At 47.8% G+C, this 17,496-nt stretch overlaps 1 protein-coding gene across 3 annotated transcripts in view; it reads left to right on the top strand.

The window, feature by feature from the left end:
- The window catches only part of LOC308580961 (major histocompatibility complex class I-related gene protein-like), a 40,491-nt gene extending 31,704 nt beyond the window's left edge, over positions 1-8,787 (top strand). For all 3 annotated transcript variants that reach the window (XM_081183314.1, XM_081183315.1, XM_081183313.1), the window contains 6 exons: positions 2,132-2,407; positions 3,766-4,053; positions 5,372-5,455; positions 6,321-6,359; positions 7,027-7,059; positions 7,597-8,787. In XM_081183314.1, coding sequence (XP_081039440.1) covers positions 2,132-2,407; positions 3,766-4,053; positions 5,372-5,455; positions 6,321-6,359; positions 7,027-7,059; positions 7,597-7,619 — 743 coding nt within the window. In that variant the 3' untranslated portion in view covers positions 7,620-8,787. The remainder of the gene's footprint in view (positions 1-2,131; positions 2,408-3,765; positions 4,054-5,371; positions 5,456-6,320; positions 6,360-7,026; positions 7,060-7,596) is intronic.
- Positions 8,788-17,496: the final 8,709 nt, after the last annotated feature.

Raw genomic sequence — 17,496 nt, 5'->3', positions numbered from 1 at the left:
ATGGTCTTGTAGAAGATTCTGCTTCTTTGTAGAAGATACTTCTTCTTATTCTTCTTCTTCTTCAATATGTTGAGTAGTTCTAGAGGCAGGACTCCAAACTAGCACCGTTACAATAATTCTACTTCCCAGAGGGAGCAATTTCCCTTCTCCTCCCCCTTCACACCTTTCTGGGGCTTCTCCCCCCCCCCCAGCTGATTTGTGGGGAGGGAGATGGGGAGAAAGCCCCAGTTGTGCAAGTAAGACTTGGTTTTTAGACTAGCTGTGTTAGATGAATCCAGCCCAGGAAAGCAGGATTTATGTTGAGAGAGGCTTCTGTAATGCAAGGCATTCTATACCCAAACTCAATTCAGCTGTAAGCCAAGGGCTCCTGAGATGAAAGGGGAAGCCTAAATCAGAAGTGAGAGCAACCTGGTATCCTCTGGGACAGCCTCTCCTCCATTGCTGAGCTCCCTCAGGCTTCCCGGAAACACAAAGAGCAGCAGAACTCTGTGCATGGCCAGGAGCAACCATTGCCATTTCCCACCCTGTCTTGGGGTCCCTGACGTAGCTTCTCTCCATGGTTTTGTTGTGGGAAATCAAAATGGCTGTCTGCTGACCCTGCTGGCTGGCCTAGAGGAGACAGGGCTGGGGTCCTCAGCACCCGTGGGCCCTGCCAGGGGTCTGGGGTCTCAGCGGGTGCCGGGTGATGCCACCTGCCAAGTGAAAACACCAGATCAATGCTTCAGATACTGGAATTGAAGAGCAGATTTAAAAGTCACGAGCATTAACATATATAAGAACATCCTCCAGTTATGTGGTCTGAATGAGAGCAGAATAATCTATATTTCCATTCAAACCAGTTGTGACTGAAGTAACAGAGGTCAAAATTTATCCATGGCACCTCTTTCCACAGCAATAAATGGGATGTATTGAATCTTTGAGCTGCCTTCCAGTAAAGTCAGTTGATTCCACTCCCATTTGACTCCCGGAACCGTTCGACAACCAAGGCATGGCTTCCTGTACTCAATTGGAAGCCGTGTTGGAAGTTTGGCTTCCAAAGAACGTTTGCAAACCAGAACACTTACTTCTGGGTTTGAGGTGTTTGGGAGCCAAGCCGTTTGACATCCAAGGAACCACTGTATAAGGATCATGTGTTCATTGCTGAAGGATTTATTTGGTGGAAATTGACTGGCTAATGAAAACCAGCTCGTCTTTTATTATCAACCGACTGAAGATTTTATTAAAGTATTTATAATATGTACTTTCCATAAAAATATATCAAGATAGTATACAACCTAGAAAGTTATAATAAAATCAGGAAAAATCCATAAAATGTACATAAAACATCAGCAAACACTATCTCTTTCTTTCTTTCTTTCTTTCTTTCTTTCTTTCTTTCTTTCTTTCTTTCTTTCAATGTTATTGCTGTTGTTTTGAAGATTTGGTGGTAGCCCCCTGGGGTGGGCAGGGGGATGCAGGGACCCCCCGTCTTTGACAAGGGCAGCCTGGCTTCTGCTGAGAAGGGGGGCCATTTTGAAGTGGGGCAACCCCCCCTTGTGGCTTCCCTTTCCCACCCAGACTATGACGAAACTTCTTTTTCCGAAGGCCCTTCCATGACTTTCCTCCTTTTAGGGAAAAGGACCTTGATATTGAGAAGCTGGGGGGAGAGAGATAGAGGGGAAGAGGAGACCTCTCTTGAAAGGGCCCCCAATGTGTGGGTGTCCCCCTTTCTAGGGTGGGACGGGGGGGCAGCTGAGGCGTCCCTCCCAAAGGGGCAAGATCCAGAGGAGCAGAGCTGGGGGGAAAGATGGACAGACTGTGACCTCTGACCCTGCAAGGGATGCTCCCCACCCCTCCCCCGCCTCCAGGGAGTTGGGAGAATCCACTAGGAATTGGGGGGGGGGAGAAAGTGTGAGGCGATGAGAGAGAGGAGGGCAATTAAAGGGGGACTTGTAGTGTTTCCCTCAGTGAACGTGTTACAAGGACGAGCCTTCAGAAAGATACAATGCTGGTTGATTTTTCTCCCCTCTGACTGCTGCCTCTTCCCTGAGTGTCAGGCAAATAAATCCTTTTTCCTGATCTCCTTTGCTGATGGGGGAGCGGCTGCTGTGACCCCCCCCTTGACCTCCTGGGCCTCTTCTGGTCCTTCCAGGGATCCACACCTTTCAGTACATGTATGGCTGTGAGCTGAGGTCAGACGGGCGCAAAGGAGGGCATTTGCAGTTCAGCTATGATGGGAGAGACTTCATCGCCTTTGACAAGGAGACCCTCACCTGGACGGCAGCCGAGACGGAGGCCCGAGAGATGAAGAGGAAGTGGGATCCTGACTTGGCCCTGAACCAGGGCCATAAGCACTACCTGGAGGAGGAATGCATTGAGTGGCTGCAGAGACACCTGGACTATGGGAATGAGACTCTGCTGAGGACAGGTAAGAGGGGGGGCAGGGGGGAGTGGAGGGGGGCTCAGTGGGGCAGTTTCCCTTCAAGCTCCCCTCCTTCCCCCTTAACAGTCTTCCTTTCTGGACCAAACAGCCAACACTTTTCTTGGTGGGGGAGGCAGAAATAAGTTTGGGACTCTGGGAGGAGAAAAAGGGTCACTTTAGAGTATGATGTGGGAGGGGGGGAGAAATGCTTAAAAACAGCCCCACCCATGCCCCTTTGGCTAGAATAAGGGATGGCAAAAGACAAATGGGGGAGGGGGCACAAAGAAACAGCAGGGAAGGGGCCAGGAAAGCAAAATGCATTTTAAATTAAGTAAAAAAAGAAAATTGAAATGGACAGATTTGAGGCGGGATACAGAAAAACCTTTTGCCTTTACACTTGGGTAGGGGAAAGGGCAGGCGGGAGAACTAGAAAGGAGTTCTGTCTTTCCCAGGGCTGTTGGCTTTGTTCACTAACTATTGGGCTGAAAAGTCACAGAGAGCAGAGAGCAGCGAGTCCAGCATTTCTTCCCCCTCAAGAGAGGAACAGGATCAGCCTGAGCTGCCCTCAGTTCATGACTTGCAACTTCGAAGAATCTGAATGAATCCCGCCATTGGGGACCTGGTGAAATTTGCCCCCTCAACCTAGAGGCAGTTCCCTGGGACAATCTTGGAACCACAAGTTGTCATGTTTGAGTAGTGTTGGAGCTTTGCAAGATGACAAATTACCGTATTTTTTGCACCATAACACTCACTTTTTTCCTCCTAGAAAGTAGGGGGAAATGTCTGTGCGTGTTATGGAGGGAATGCCTGCGGGTGGCGGGGGGGGGGGGATCTGCTGCAGTCGTGAGCAGAGGATCCATGGTTCCCCTTCCTTCCCTCCTCCGTGGTTACAAAGCATGGATCCACATGGATCCTCAGGATTTTTGCATTGGGCTACTCCAAACTTACTGTCAGATCACATGTCTGTGGCCACAGCATGAACCACAAAAATCATATATCCACTATTTCGTTTAGAATATTTTTTTCTTGTTTTCCTCCTCTAAAAACTATGTGCGTGTTATGGTCTGGTGCGTGTTATAGAGCGAAAAATACGGTAATTTAATTTGTACCAATCTTCCCTCCCAAAGGAGTCTGCTTTGGTAAACATCTAAAAACAGTTCCACCATAGACACTGACTGGGGAAGATGCCAAGGCAGCTTGAGGAAACCCCATTTATTCATAGTTCTTTTTAATTTCTGCAGATGTGAGATTGCGACTAGGTTTCCCCTTGGGTCCCTGCTCCTCTGCTCTTAAAAAATGCAGGATTCCTTCAGGCTCCCGTTGTGGATGTCTCTCTGTTGACCCCAATGCGGCCCTTTTTGCAGAGGCTCCGGTGGTGAAGGTGACCAGGAAGGCAGACTATGACGGCCTGGAGACCCTCGTTTGCCAAGTCCACGGCTTCTACCCCAAGGAGATTGAGGCCAACTGGGTGAAGGACGGGGAGGTCTGGCAGGAGGGCACCCTCCGAGGATTGGTCGCCCCCAACTCGGACGGGACCTACTATCTCTTGCTCAGTGTCCAGATCGACCCCGAGGAGAGGGAGCGCTTCCGGTGCCGCGTGGAGCATGACAGCCTGGAGAAGCCTCTGGACGTGGCCTGGGAGAAGGAGCCTGGTGAGAGACAGACAGACAGACAGGAGGGGGAGGAGGGGGCTCTGGGAGGGGGGGTTCCACCCAGCTCCTCCCTTCAGCAGCAGCACAGCTCAGATGGGGAACCCCACATGGATCCTGTCTGTGCCTCTGGAGGGAAGCAGCTGAATTGGAATCTGTAGATTTCAGCAGAGATGCAGCCTTTTCTGGCAAGTGTCTCATAGGCCTTAAACTCAAATTGGATGTCGTAGGTAAAAACTGGCTGTCACCTTTTTGACTTTAAGCCCAAGCTGTTGTCATGTCACAGAATGTGGGCAGACGTGTTATTTCTTCAAAATAATACGACCTCCTCCACATGGCTGACTTACTCACACTCTCTGTGACTGAAAAAGGGGCAGTGAACTTAAAGAGGGAGTCCCAGACTGACTGTCCTTCACAGTGATAAAGATTCTCACTCACTCCTCCTCACACTCAGGCCCAGCTAGAAAAACTGATACTCATCTCCACTCAGCCCAAACACCCGCACACCGCTGGGAAGGGCAAGCAGGAATTTTAATAACAATGCTTGTCTCACAGACACCGCCAGGAAAGCTGCGCCTGCAGGAACCAAGCAGAATGTCTAAGAGCAAGACTCCCTTTTCCCCAGCAAGATCACAGGAACGCACATCCCCACCCGCACCCCAGACTCCCCTTCTCACAGGCAGGCAAGCGAAAATTATGGAGCCAAAGACTCCCACAGGCAGGGCAGAGGGGACCAGGGCTCACTCACTAGCACTACGGACCTCAGAGATTCTGCACAAACAAAAAAACCTGGACATGTTGCCTCATTTAAAAAATTTGTCTGGACAGACATTTTAAGTCTGAAAAAGAGGGCGTGTCCAGGAAAAACCGGACGTATGGCAACCCTACACAAGATGCTTCTTCCTAAGGGTTTGTGTCTTCCCTGAAGGCCTGTAATGCTGGGCTCTGGGGGGTCCCTGGGGGGAGGGAACCCCTTCCTCTCAGGGTCAGGACAGAGAAGGCGGAAGCACCTGAGCAGGAGGAGACCGGCTTTTAAGTCTTGAGTCTGTGATGAAACAGGTGTGCCTGTCAACTGTCTTCCTTAAATAAATTGATTATTTTGAAGACCTCTAATTCTGGATTCTGGTGGAAGAAAACTCGCTTGTATCGGGGCCACTACAGAGAAGACCTTGGCCTGTCAGGAGAGAGAAGGAGGGCCTGCTTTGCACACGTAAAATTCTCCCGGGCTCATAGCTCAGCACCTCCACTCAAATCTCCTGCTTGAGGCCTTGGGGAGCTGCTGCCGCCAGTCTGAATAAAAATGTCTCTTGTCCCCTTTCAGTCAACCTGGGGCTCATTGTGGGAGCCATTTTGGGTGTCATGGTCCTGCTTGTTGCTGTGATCTTTGTGATCTTCTTTATCCGCAGTAAGTAAACCCTGGATGCGTTTGCTGCCTCTCTTGTGTCCTTCTGTCTCGGCCTCTGACTGGGAATGTGCTGGTGGAGCTTCCTGGCAATTGTCGCTGGCATCCCTACAGAGACCCCTCCCCTTATACACCCTTTGAACATGAACCCAAAGTCCTGTTGGTCATTGCTTTGCACTCACTCTGTGCTCAGGAAGTTCACTTCCCACCTGATGTTTTATCCATCCTAAGCCTTCAGTCCTGTACACACTTACCAGGGAGACTTATTTACAAATCTTTAGGTGCCAGGCAAAAACCTTTCTCTCCAACCAGGTCTTTGGCCTTTTAAATGTTGCTTGTGGGAGGGGAGTTACTGGTTTGTTTTTGCTTTATTATGTATTTTGTGCTCTCATTTTGTATTTTTATGTTGTGAAGCACCCTGCTATCTTCAATAAATGAATAAATAAATATTGATCTGGGAGGATGCTGTATTGAACTGAATAGGACTTTCTTCTGAGTAGACTTGCCTAGAATTGCACTGTTAAAGTTCATTATGTCTTCCCCCCCATCCTCTCCGGGCAAATTTAAGGATTAGGGGTCTGCTGGGAGTGCAATAATAATCTGAAAAGGAATGAGTGAAGGGACTGGATTCCCATGGTTCCCATGTTGATTTTTTAATTTAATTTCCTCAATTTTTTCTACTTCTTTGTAACATGAGTTCCTTGAAATGCTCCCCTTCTGGGCTCCCCTTCCTTGGAGGTGTTTGGAAGAGACAAGAGGAGCATCTGCTGGGAAGGTTTAAGCATCTGAGAGCCAGATTGTCGAAATGGGATTTGAGTGGCCTCTGGAGGTCCCTTCCAGCTCTGACCTTCTGCTTTTGTCTTCACAGGGAAACGGAGTGAGAAATCAGCCTACAAAGCAGCCTCAAGTGAGTGACTCCTCCCCTCTCTCTGTCTGACATATTTCCCCCCAATAGGAGCAGGAACAGGTTACAAACAGACCAAACCAAACCTGGTGGTGGCCTAGTCCTTAAGCCCAAGACCCTGATGGGAAGCTTCAGCCTGTCTGTGGAGAGCAAGGGGTCCCTCAGGGCCAGGAAAAGGCTGCAGAGAGACTGTCGGCTGAGAGAGGGGCTCCAAGAAGGAGCAGGAGGAAGAGCCGAGGGTGGGGGGAGAGAGGGGTCTCTGGTGGTTTAATTTACTGGAACCTGAAGCTAAAGAATTGGTTCGTCGGCTCAAGTCTGTGGGTGTCAGGAACCCTCCCCTCTAAATTTGGCACCACTGCTCTCCCCCTCTACCCCCCGGCTTCTGCCTTTCTGCCCCCTTCCTGCCCAGATTGCCCCCACCCCCAGTCTAGTCCCCTGCTGCCTCCATGCCAGGCTGTGCCCATCTCTCTTTGCCCTCCATCACCTGCTTCTCCCCCCACTGCTGTCCTTGAGCCCCCTTGCCTCTGGGCTGCCTGTCCCTGAACTCTTCTTAGACCCCTCCCCATATTGAGAGTGGTTTGGGATGGGGTTGGAAGGAGGGAGGAGAAGGGCTGGGGGGGGGGATCTCCCTCCATGGGATCCTGATTCCTGTGTTTCCTCCCTTTTGCAGCAAGTGACCAGGGGTCCGACAGCTCCACCAAGGGTAAGTGGGGGTGCAGGTGGGGGCAAAGGGGGTCTCTTGCAGAAGACTCCGTGGGGAACATCCCCAAATGGGGGAAAGGTTCTGTTACCCATCTTGGGGTTTCCAAGAGTGACATAATCTGCAGTGTCCATTGAGCTGAAAATCGCTCTTGTGACTCATTCTGTCTGTCCATCTGAGCTCCACAGAGGATCCCCTCCATCTGACAAATGGGTTCTCTCCAGGATCTCAATAAGAGGGAGTCACATTTTGGGTTCTGCAAGAGATTTTTCCTAGCAGGACTGCTTTGTGTCCTTCCGGTATTCCCCCAAAGTGTGCAGCATGGCTCACTTGCTTGAGCTGCCCTCTGCAGGCATTTGCTCTACAGGCCCATTTTGGTGACACTATTAGCATATCTGATCTGACATGATGAGGGATGGTGGGTTTCCTTGGGAGGCTGGACTAGATGCCCTTTGGGTTCCCACTAGCTCTGTAATGCTGATGCCCCCACACCATGATGTTGGCTTAACTTTGAAACACTTCTGTTCTTTATTTCTGCAGTTTCATACCAGCCCAGTGTGTGAGATGAGACCAGAAGGAGCCTGCCCAAGTTTGGCTGTGATTTGCAGAGGCTCAGATCCCCTCCCGTCCTTCAGTGCTGTTTATGATGTTTCTTAATCCTGGCTCTCACCCATCTATTCTGACTACAGCTGTAACTTGAATTTGAGAATAATTTTTTATTTTCTGATGGATTTTGGCTGATTGTGCTTCGCAGCTGATTTTCAGAATTGTGCTTGTGTTAATCAGAAATGTGCCAGATATACGCAACTAAAAGTTTTAAAAAGGGATGAGGAGATTGAGCATGACTTGCAGTGATTTTGATGGTTTCTCTTGGTTCTTTGTTGCTGTGCTTCCCTCTACAATCCCTTCCCCAGCAGAGAATGAGGAGCTCCAGGGGGCATTCGGACCCTCCCTATGGCTATGGCAGCTGCTGAGGCAGTTTCCTCCAGACCCTCTTTCTGTCCCGATACCTTCAAGGCTCCAGTTCTCCAGCCTGGTTCATGGAACTCCACGTCCAGGACAACCAGCTGCTGTTCTCTGGGGCTCCACCCTGGGCCTCCCATGATGCCCTGGGGCAGTGAGTTGAGAAACAGGCTGGAGGGGGAGGAAGAAGCAGCTGAAGGGGGAAATGGAGAAGCAGGGAACTGAGAAAGAGGTAGAGAGGCTGAGGGGATGGGGTGTAGTGACTCTCCTGCAGGAGATGAGAGGGACTGATCCTGCTGACAGCCAAGGAGGAAGCCAGGAAGGAGAAGAGGCAGGTGAGGAGTGCATGGCCACAATTTGATCTGAAATAAGGAGCCCCATATTTTTGGCTGCAGTTCATGAGACTTCTAGCCTGGTCCCCACAGCCTTCTAGGAGGGGTGACCCATTGAGAGTCAGACCACATGGATTTTTCAAAGTAAACTGGTTTTGTTGCCTTCAGTTTGCCTAATTTTTATCTCTCCCATTCTTGCTTTTCCACCTGTGACCCTTGAGGAACATACTCTGCCCATTCTGCAATTCCCACCGTCTTCCTTCCCTTCTCATAGGCTGGCATTCCTTAAGGAGACACTTTTCAAGAAATAAGAATGCATAACTGTTTTAGGCCTCAATGGATTTGCTGCATCTTGCTTTGAAGACACTGGATGTAATTGTTATTATTCCTTTTGCAATATTTGTTGGACTGAAATAAACCAGGATGCCCCCCCCTCCTTCTTTAGTGGTTCTTTCCTTCTTATCACAGGAGTTCCAGAGATCTTGAAGTTCCTGAGAATATTCAGAGTTTGTAGCCTCTGGCAGGGAGGTGCCAATAATTGTTCTTCCATTGCAAAGTGGCTGAAAAACAAGTGTCCAAAGCGAGATGGGGACAGAATCTGTGTTTTCGCAGGTGTGGGCTTAAGTTACATGAGGCCACCTTGTTGCTGAAGCCAAGAGGGTCTGAAGTCTGGTCAGTGCCTGGATTGGGGACCACCTGGATGCTGCCTTTGGTTCCAAGACGGAAGAAAGGAGGGTTGGGAATATAATAAACGTGTAGATATCTGATCTGGGGCAGGGGGTGGTGGGAGATGACCAAGGCAGGATTGCCCCAAAAGTCCACAGTCGGAAGAGGAAGTTCTCCCACTGAGATGAAAAGAAGATCCCCAAAATACTATTTTAAATTTTTATCCCACTCTTCCTCCCAAAGGAGCTCAGGGCAGCAAACATCAAAATGTTAAAACAATACCATTCAAAAGATTTAAAATGAAAATAAGCTAATTTAAAACCACCTAAAATCACTGTAAAACAGTTGGAATACCCTAGTGGCATGTGGTTCATGGACTAGTGGGACTAGCCTGAGACCTACATAGGGCTGTATATAAAATTTTATTATTATTATTAGCCTAGTTCCCTTACTGTCCTCTGCAGGACCTTTCCGTTTACCTGCTTGGCCAGTGTCTCCAAGCTCTGTGTACGTGTGTGCATATGTCTGTCTGTCTGTCTCCCCCTCTTTTTCTCTGATTACATCTGTGAACGTTGCAAACCTGCACAATTCTGCAGAGCAATGCATACAACCTGAGCAGGAAATGGCTGTTTGAAGCAGAGCTGCAGCCCCTTCATTTTTTTAATGAAGAGCAGTCGGAAAGCCTGACGTGCCTATGGGATGGGGATGGAAGACAAGATCCCTACAACCTTCATATCTCACTTCCTCCTTTGCTTCAGCCTCGTATGTTTGTGTCTGTGTGTTTTCAAAGCGTGGTGTTTTAATAAAAAAAGCCCGCAGCCCCAATCTGTCAGAACCTGAAGGATCAGCAACAACCAGCAACAACATGGTCATAGAAAGGGAGATGATGAAGAAAGGAGGGGTGTTTAAAATGGTTTTTTTTCAAGGGGGGGAATCCACCTGGGGCTGTCTTTTTCAAAAAAACAAAGCAAAGCCAAACTTTTCTTTTTGCAAACTGCTAGGAACTGGGAAATTGGCTGGCCAGGGAATGGACTTTCTTGGGAGGTTGTGGATCCTCCTTCATTAAAGGTTTTTAGGCATCTGCCAGGAATGCGGGTGGCGCTGTGGGTTAAACCACAGAGCCTAGGACGTGCCGATCAGAAGGTCGGTGGTTCGAATCCCCGTGACGGGGTGAGCTCCCATTGCTTGGTCCCTGCTCCTGCCAACTTAGCAGTTCGAAAGCACATCAAAGTGCAAGTAGATAAATAGGTACCACTCTGGTGGGAATGTAAACGGCATTTCCGTGCGCTGCTCTGGTGCGCCAGAAGCGGCTTAGTCATGCTGGCCACATGACCCGGAATCTGTGCGCCAGCTCCCTCAGCCAGTAAAGCAAGATGAGCATCGCAACCCCAGAGTCGGCCACTACTGGACCTGATGGTCAGGGGTCCCTTTACCTTTAGGGATGCTTGAGTGGAGATTTCTGCCTTGCAGGCAGTTGTATTCGATTACCCTAACACTATATACCGCCCTATCTGTTCGCCTATGAAAAATTTCACAACATGCCACTGGAATACCCACACACACAGCTAAAAATCTATTCGCTCCAAAGAAAGAAAACTTCACACCAGTATTCCTACAGGTATGACCAAATCTTGAACCTTGGAAAGGTTTATCATGATCAGGACACGTGGCTGCGGTAAAGATGGCTATCCTGCTGAAATGTTTGTTTCCTCTTTCAAGTGCTGCCAATCATCATTACACCCAGACAATTTAAAATTTGTTAGTGCTGAATAAACAAGTCTATTCATGAAGGGAAAAAAGCACAACTGGGCTCCAGAATTATATGGAAGTGTCCAAAACGGCAGGCTCGTAATCCCACATTGCCAAGCTCATTACAACACCTTCTAGCTACAGCATTTGATGTCACTCATCCACAGGCAAAAAGGAAAACCATGGGTAGATACAGAAATTTCAGATCCTATATATAGTGTGTCTCCCTTTTTACTCTCACTGAAAACCCATACTATTGCAAACCCTTTTCTCCACATGAAACTAAATGTATGAAAAGCAAAGTTTAGAAAACTGTTTCCCCCAATATCCCCCCTTATCCCTCTTGGCATTCACCCATCTTTTAAAGAAGCAGAGTAATACTTAGATTGGAATGGTTGGGAACAGGTGGACCTTTTTAGATTAAAAGATTTCTATGCAAACCCCTACAGAAAGAACAATTCATAGCTGCCATAAAAAGTAAATGGACCCCTGACCATTAGGTCCAGTCATGACCAACTTTGGGGTTGCGCCGCTCATCTCGCTTTACTGGCCAAGGGAGCCAGCATACAGCTTCCGGGTCATGTGGCCAGCACGACTAAGCCGCTTCTGGCGAACCAGAGCAGCACACGGAAACGCCGTTTACCTTCCCGCCGGAGCGATACCTATTTGTCTACTTGCACTTTGACGTGCTTTCGAACTGCTAGGTTGGCAGGAGCAGGGACCGAGCAACGGGAGCTCACCCGTCGCAGGGATTCAAACCGCCGACCTTCTGATCGGCAAGTCCTAGGCTCTGTGGTTTAACCCACAGCGCCACCCGTGTCCCCATAGCAGCCATAGCAAACCTTAAATGATCATGGTACCACTTTAACCAGCTGTGGAGATTCCTGTCAACCCCAGACATTTCCATTCCAGTAAACAGGAAATAACAGCAGTAGAGCACATCTTTGTTAACTTCTCTCCACTGCCTAAGGGCCGAGCTCCCTCAATTTTTGAAGCTGTAATAACACTAGAATATGGCAATCTATTGTACACAAAAATGTCGCAGGAAGTGGACATATCCAAGTGCAAATCCCAAATGAAAAATGGGTGACTTTGTAGTCAGGGAGACTGTTGAAATCAGTTTCTTCAAAAAATAAGGGCAGCATTGGTGGTGATATACACGGGTGAGGTTATCCCGAATATGTAGGGAAGTCAATCCCAATTGTCGGAGGGGATGCACAGTCAAAGGTACATATTTCCATATGTGGTGGTGTTACATGATCAAACCCTCCTGGAATGCTGTCTTCAAAGAAATAAGCTTGATATACTGTGGTGCCTCGCAAGACGAAAAGAATCCGTTCTGTGATTCTCTTTGTCTAGCGGTTTTTTCGTCTTGCGAAGCAAGCCCATTGACGGATTAGCGCATTAGCGCTATTAGCGGCTTTTAGTGGCTTATCTCCTGATCGGATCAGCTGATAAGCGGCTTAGCGGCTTAGAAAAGGGAGGGGGAGGAAAAGAAACCCGCAGGAACTCGCAAGACATTGTCGTCTTGCGAAGCAAGCCCATAGGAGATTCATTTTGCGAAGCACCTCCAAAACGGAAAACTCTTTCGTCTAGCGAGTTTTCCGTCTTGCGAGGCATTTGTCTTGCGGGGCACCACTGTACAAGAAAACAATTGAAAATCCCCTGCACTAGCGCTACTCGGGCTTAGGTTCCCGTCTGCTCGCGGTTATGCTAAAGATTATCTCTTAGCCCAGGGGTCAGCAGACTTACAGCGCCTCGGGCCGGTGTCTCCAGCGCCGATTGTGCAGCAGGCTGGAGGGTGGGGGAGCACGTGCGCGCACGCTATTTCTGCCGCACTTCTGGGTCGGAGGAGCACCGGAAATAGCTTGTGCGCATGAGCACAGGCCTCCTCCGACCCGGATGTGCACCAGAAATAACACTTGCGTATGCGCAAATAACGCTTGTGCATAGGTAAAGGGACCCCGACCATCAGGTCCAGTCGTGGCCAACTCCGGGGTTGCGGCGCTCATCTCGCTTTATTGGCCAAAGGAGCCGGCTTACAGATTCCGGGTCATGTGGCCAGCAGGACTAAGCCGCTTCTGGCGAACCAGAGCAGCACATGGAAACGCCGTTTACCTTTCCGCCGGAGCGGTATCTATTTATCTACTTGCACTTTGACGTGCTTTTGAACTGCTAGGTTGGCAGGAGCAGGGACCGAGCAATGGGAGCTCACCCCATTGCGAGGATTCGAACTGCTGACCTTCTGATCGGCAAGCCCTAGGCTCTGTGGTTTAACTCACAGCGCCACCCGTGTCCCATGCGCACAAGCTATTTCCGGTGCTCCTCCAACCTGGGTTGCTGTGCGTAAGAGAAACCTGGTGGGCAAGGACAGGCCCATCTGCTTCATCCAACCAGGTCTCTGTCACACATGCCAGGTCAATCCTCCATCCACAATCAGGTCGTGGATGGCAGTGGTTTTATTCATCATTGACCTGGCATTGCACAGCAACACTTTCAGGTCATGTGGGTTTCCCTTGCTGAATCCAGTATCCTTCCAGTCAGGACCAGACCTGGAGGCAGGGATAGTCCTCAAACAACGACTAACCCTGCCTCCTCGGTAATGACATAGTCTGGTCTTAGCGTAACTCCTCCTCCTGCCCGTGATCACTGAGATCGGGTGTCACAATACATTCCCCCCTGTGGAACCTGCCCCAGCCATTCTATTGGCTGAGGCCCACTCCCAGGCAGCCCTGACCCTTCCCCTTAAAAGGCAAAATACAAACTATATACAGTGGTGCCCCGCAAGACGAATGCCTCGCAAGACGAAAAACCCGCTAGACGAAAGGGTTTTCCGTTTTTCGATGCGCTTCGCAAGACGAATTTCCCTATGGGCTTGCTTCGCAAAACGAAAAAGTCTTGCAAGTCTTGCGATTTTTTTCGCTTCCCTCCCCCCTCTTTCTAAGCCGCTAAGCCGCTAATAGCCTTTTAGCCGCTAAGCCGCTAAGCCTTTAATAGCCGCTAAACCGCTAATAGCGCTAATCCGCTAAGCTGCTAATAGGGTTGCTTCGCAAGACGAAAAAACCGCTAGACGAGGAGACTCTCGGAACGGATTAATTTCGTCTTGCGAGGCACCACTGTAATAACTTAACAGAATAATAAAAATAGAAGCAAAGCAAGAAACAATAGTGCTAAAATTAAATTACTCCCCACCCTGACTAAATACTTCTCCAACCCCAAGCAGAAATAAAATAATAAAATATTATAAAAAAACAACAACCACCATTTAAGGTGCAGCAAATTAGAAGCACTTAAAACATTTAAAACCATTTTGTCACTTGCTGCAGGGAGCTGCTTAGGCCTCTCAACTGTGGAGGTGAGTGCAGGCCCCACTCCCTAGGCCAGATGGAGTTGGCAGGAAAGGGAGCGGTCCTCCCAGCACTCACCAGAGCAGCAGCAGCAGTCTCCTGCTGGTCTCCTATGCTGGTGATAGGCTGAACATAGATTCTTGGTACAGTGGTACCTCGGGTTAAGAACTTAATTTGTTTTGGTGGACTTCCGGTCGGTGCCAGCGCTTAATGGCGGTCCTAGCTCCGAGCTCCGGAGAAGGACTGCTTCGCAAGTTTGGGTCTTACCCGCTACGGCAAGCGGGGGACCCCTAAAATCCCAGGCGCTGAAGCCTGAGAACAAGGAGACTCGGTGGGCACCTTCGCGCCCCCCGGTACCGTGAAAGAGCCTTTTTAAAGGCTACGGATCGACATCGGGAGTGAGCGCGGTGCTGAGAGTCGCTACCCAGCCTGCGAAGTGAAGCCGCGTCGCCATAAGCGGAGAGCGCCGATTCCTTCCTGAAAAGAAATTCGGACTGATTCCCCGTGAGTAAGAACTGAAAAATAACCGGGACTCTTTCAATTTTAAAAATTGGGCTAAAAACGGGGGAGATTTAAACAAAGGAAGTCTGCCTCCCCCCGACTGCATGAAAGTGAAAGCAACGGAGCTCTAAACCTGCATCCGTTTAAATCCGTCCTTTGATCAGCTAAACCGGACATTTAAACCTTTGATCTCCCCTCTAGCAAGCAGGGCAGAGGGGAGGCGAATCTGACCATTAACTGCATGACTTATTTGGAGGAAAAAAACCTCTGCTGTCTCATTTGCTTGAAAGTACGAAACGGTCTGCCTTCTTAGTACACTGAACTGACTTTTCCCTGTGAAGTGATACTTTGATACAAAGTTTCCACACTGCCTGACTATTGCATATTATAAGAAGAAACAGTATAAATTGGGCAACTGTGGCAATTTGAAGTTACAAGTATTTAGTAACATTGACTTTGACTGTGTTAATCTCCCTTTTTCTTACTTTTTGGATTGTCTCCTTTGTTTTGGTACTTGGAAATTTCGCTCTATGGCCATTTTGATTTGCTCCCTCTAGAGGATAAAGTAAAGTTTGGCACGGCTTAAGACAGTGGAATTTTCCAAGGGAGAACAAATCCCGTGGGAATTGACCTTGACATGAGTGGCCCACAAGAAGAGATAGTCACAAGAGCCAAGATCAAGCAACAACAGCAACAACAACAGTTGCAGCTGCAACAGGCAAAGAAAAGAGGCTCAATCTCAGGCGCAACAGCCGGATCAGCAGGAACAACAGGTCAAGACAAAGGAGCAGCCGTTTCTATGGAAGCTGTGACAGAGGCCCTGCTCAAGATAAACCAAACCCTGGAGTCTTTGACAAAACAGACTTCAGAGAACACACAAAAATTAACAGAAATATCAGCAAGATTAAACCAGAATACAGAATCTATAAATAGATTGGTAGAGGAGAACGCCACCACGCGCCAAATTGCCGAGGAGGCCAAAGCCACTGCCGGAGAGACACAGGAGAAGCTAGAGCCGCTTGCCAAGAAGGTCTATGAGCATGATGCAACTTTGGCCTTGTGGGAGTTACAGAGGAAAGAGAGAAATTTAAAATTAAGACTGATTCCGGAGAACGAAAGAGACAGCCTTGTGGAATACTTGACACGGGAGTTTGCGGATTGTTGGGACCTTGAGGAAGACGAATTTAAAATTACGACTGCCTTCAGATTGGGTAAAAAGCAAGATAGAAAGACACCGAGAGACTGCTTGATTACACTCAGATCTAAGGAGGAAAGAGACAAAATATTAGGATTACACTTTGAAAAGGCCCTGCAAATTGGAAATTCAGCTGTACAGATCTTTAAAGACATCCCAAAATACATTTTGGATTTAAGAAACTTTTACAAGGACTTGGTTCTCTTGCTAAAGAAGAACACTATTCGATTTAGGTGGGAGTTTCCACAAGGACTGTCATTTGACTTCAAGGCAAAGAAAGTGAAAATAAAGACAATTCAAGATAAAGACAAATTTTTGGCAAGATACCAGGAGGATTTACAGAAGGGGACTGTGGACGTACTTGCAGAACAGAGGAGAGCACTGGACATCCTGAATCTCTCGTTTGGACAAAAACCACCACCATCAGAAGAAGAGCAACAACTTGGAGCTGTTGGAGGAGCCTTGAGAAAATAACAAGATGGCTCTGCAATTCCTTAGTTGGAATTGTAATGGGCTCAATGGGCCTTTGAAGAGAAGACAAGTATTTCATATATTGAATAAAGAACAATTGGACTTGATATGCTTACAAGAAACTCACATAACCAGAGCCCACAGGAGATTACTTTCAAATAAAAGGCTAGGACAAGAATTTATCTCATCAGACAAAGTTAAGAAGAGAGGAGTTGTAATATATGTGAAGGAGAAATGGGCTCCAAAAATGATATTCAAAGATGAACAAGGGAGATATCTGGCTGTGGAAATACAAGTACAAGGAGAAAAATTCTTAGTTGTTGGAATTTATGCACCAAATGAAGGCAAATCTGACTTCTTTAAGAGACTTCATGAAACTTTGACGGACTATTTGGATTACAATATGATAATCATGGGAGACATGAATGGCGTGGTCTCCACTAATATGGACAAGGCACAAAGACTAACAGTCACTAAAGAAGGGAGACTCCCTAAGACTTTTTTCGAAATGACAGAAAACATGGACTTGATAGACATCTGGAGAACAAGGAACCCTCTGGAGAGAGAGGGAACCTTTTTCTCCCAAGCAATGATGACCTGGACCAGAATTGACCAAATCTGGGTTACTAGTGGACTGGCTCCAAAGATTAAGAAAGTGGAAATTTGCCCAAAAACTTGCTCCGACCATAACGCCGTGAAGATGGAGATGAAACTCACAATAACTGGTCAATTTAGATGGAGAATGAATGACACCCTCTTTCGAGATAAGGAGATTCTCACGAAGGCCCAAAAGACCCTAAAAGACTATTTTGAAATAAATTTGAGGACCGACGTGGAGAAAAGAGTGATCTGGGATGCAAGTAAAGCGGTTATGAGAGGATTTTTGATTCAACAAAATTCAATAAAGAGGAAAAAACAAAATGAGAAAAAAGAGAAGATCTTGGAAATGATAAAGGAAGGAGAGAGGAAATTAAGAACAAAACCAAAGTCTCAGGACATTTTAAGAGAGATCAAGTTATATCAAACTCAATATATGGAATTGATGAACCAAGAGATTGAATGGAAGATAAAGTAAATGAAGCAAAAAACTTTTGAATCAGCAAATAAATGTGGTAAACTTTTGGCATGGCAATTGAAGAAAAGGCAGAAACTAAATACAGTTACAAGCCTAGAGGTGGATGGAAAGAACATATCTAAACCCAATGAAATCAGAAAT

Source organism: Podarcis bocagei (genome assembly GCF_964188305.1).
Source record: "Podarcis bocagei genome assembly, chromosome: 2".
Lineage (NCBI taxonomy): Eukaryota > Metazoa > Chordata > Lepidosauria > Squamata > Lacertidae > Podarcis > Podarcis bocagei.
This window is presented reverse-complemented; position numbering and strand designations above follow the sequence as displayed.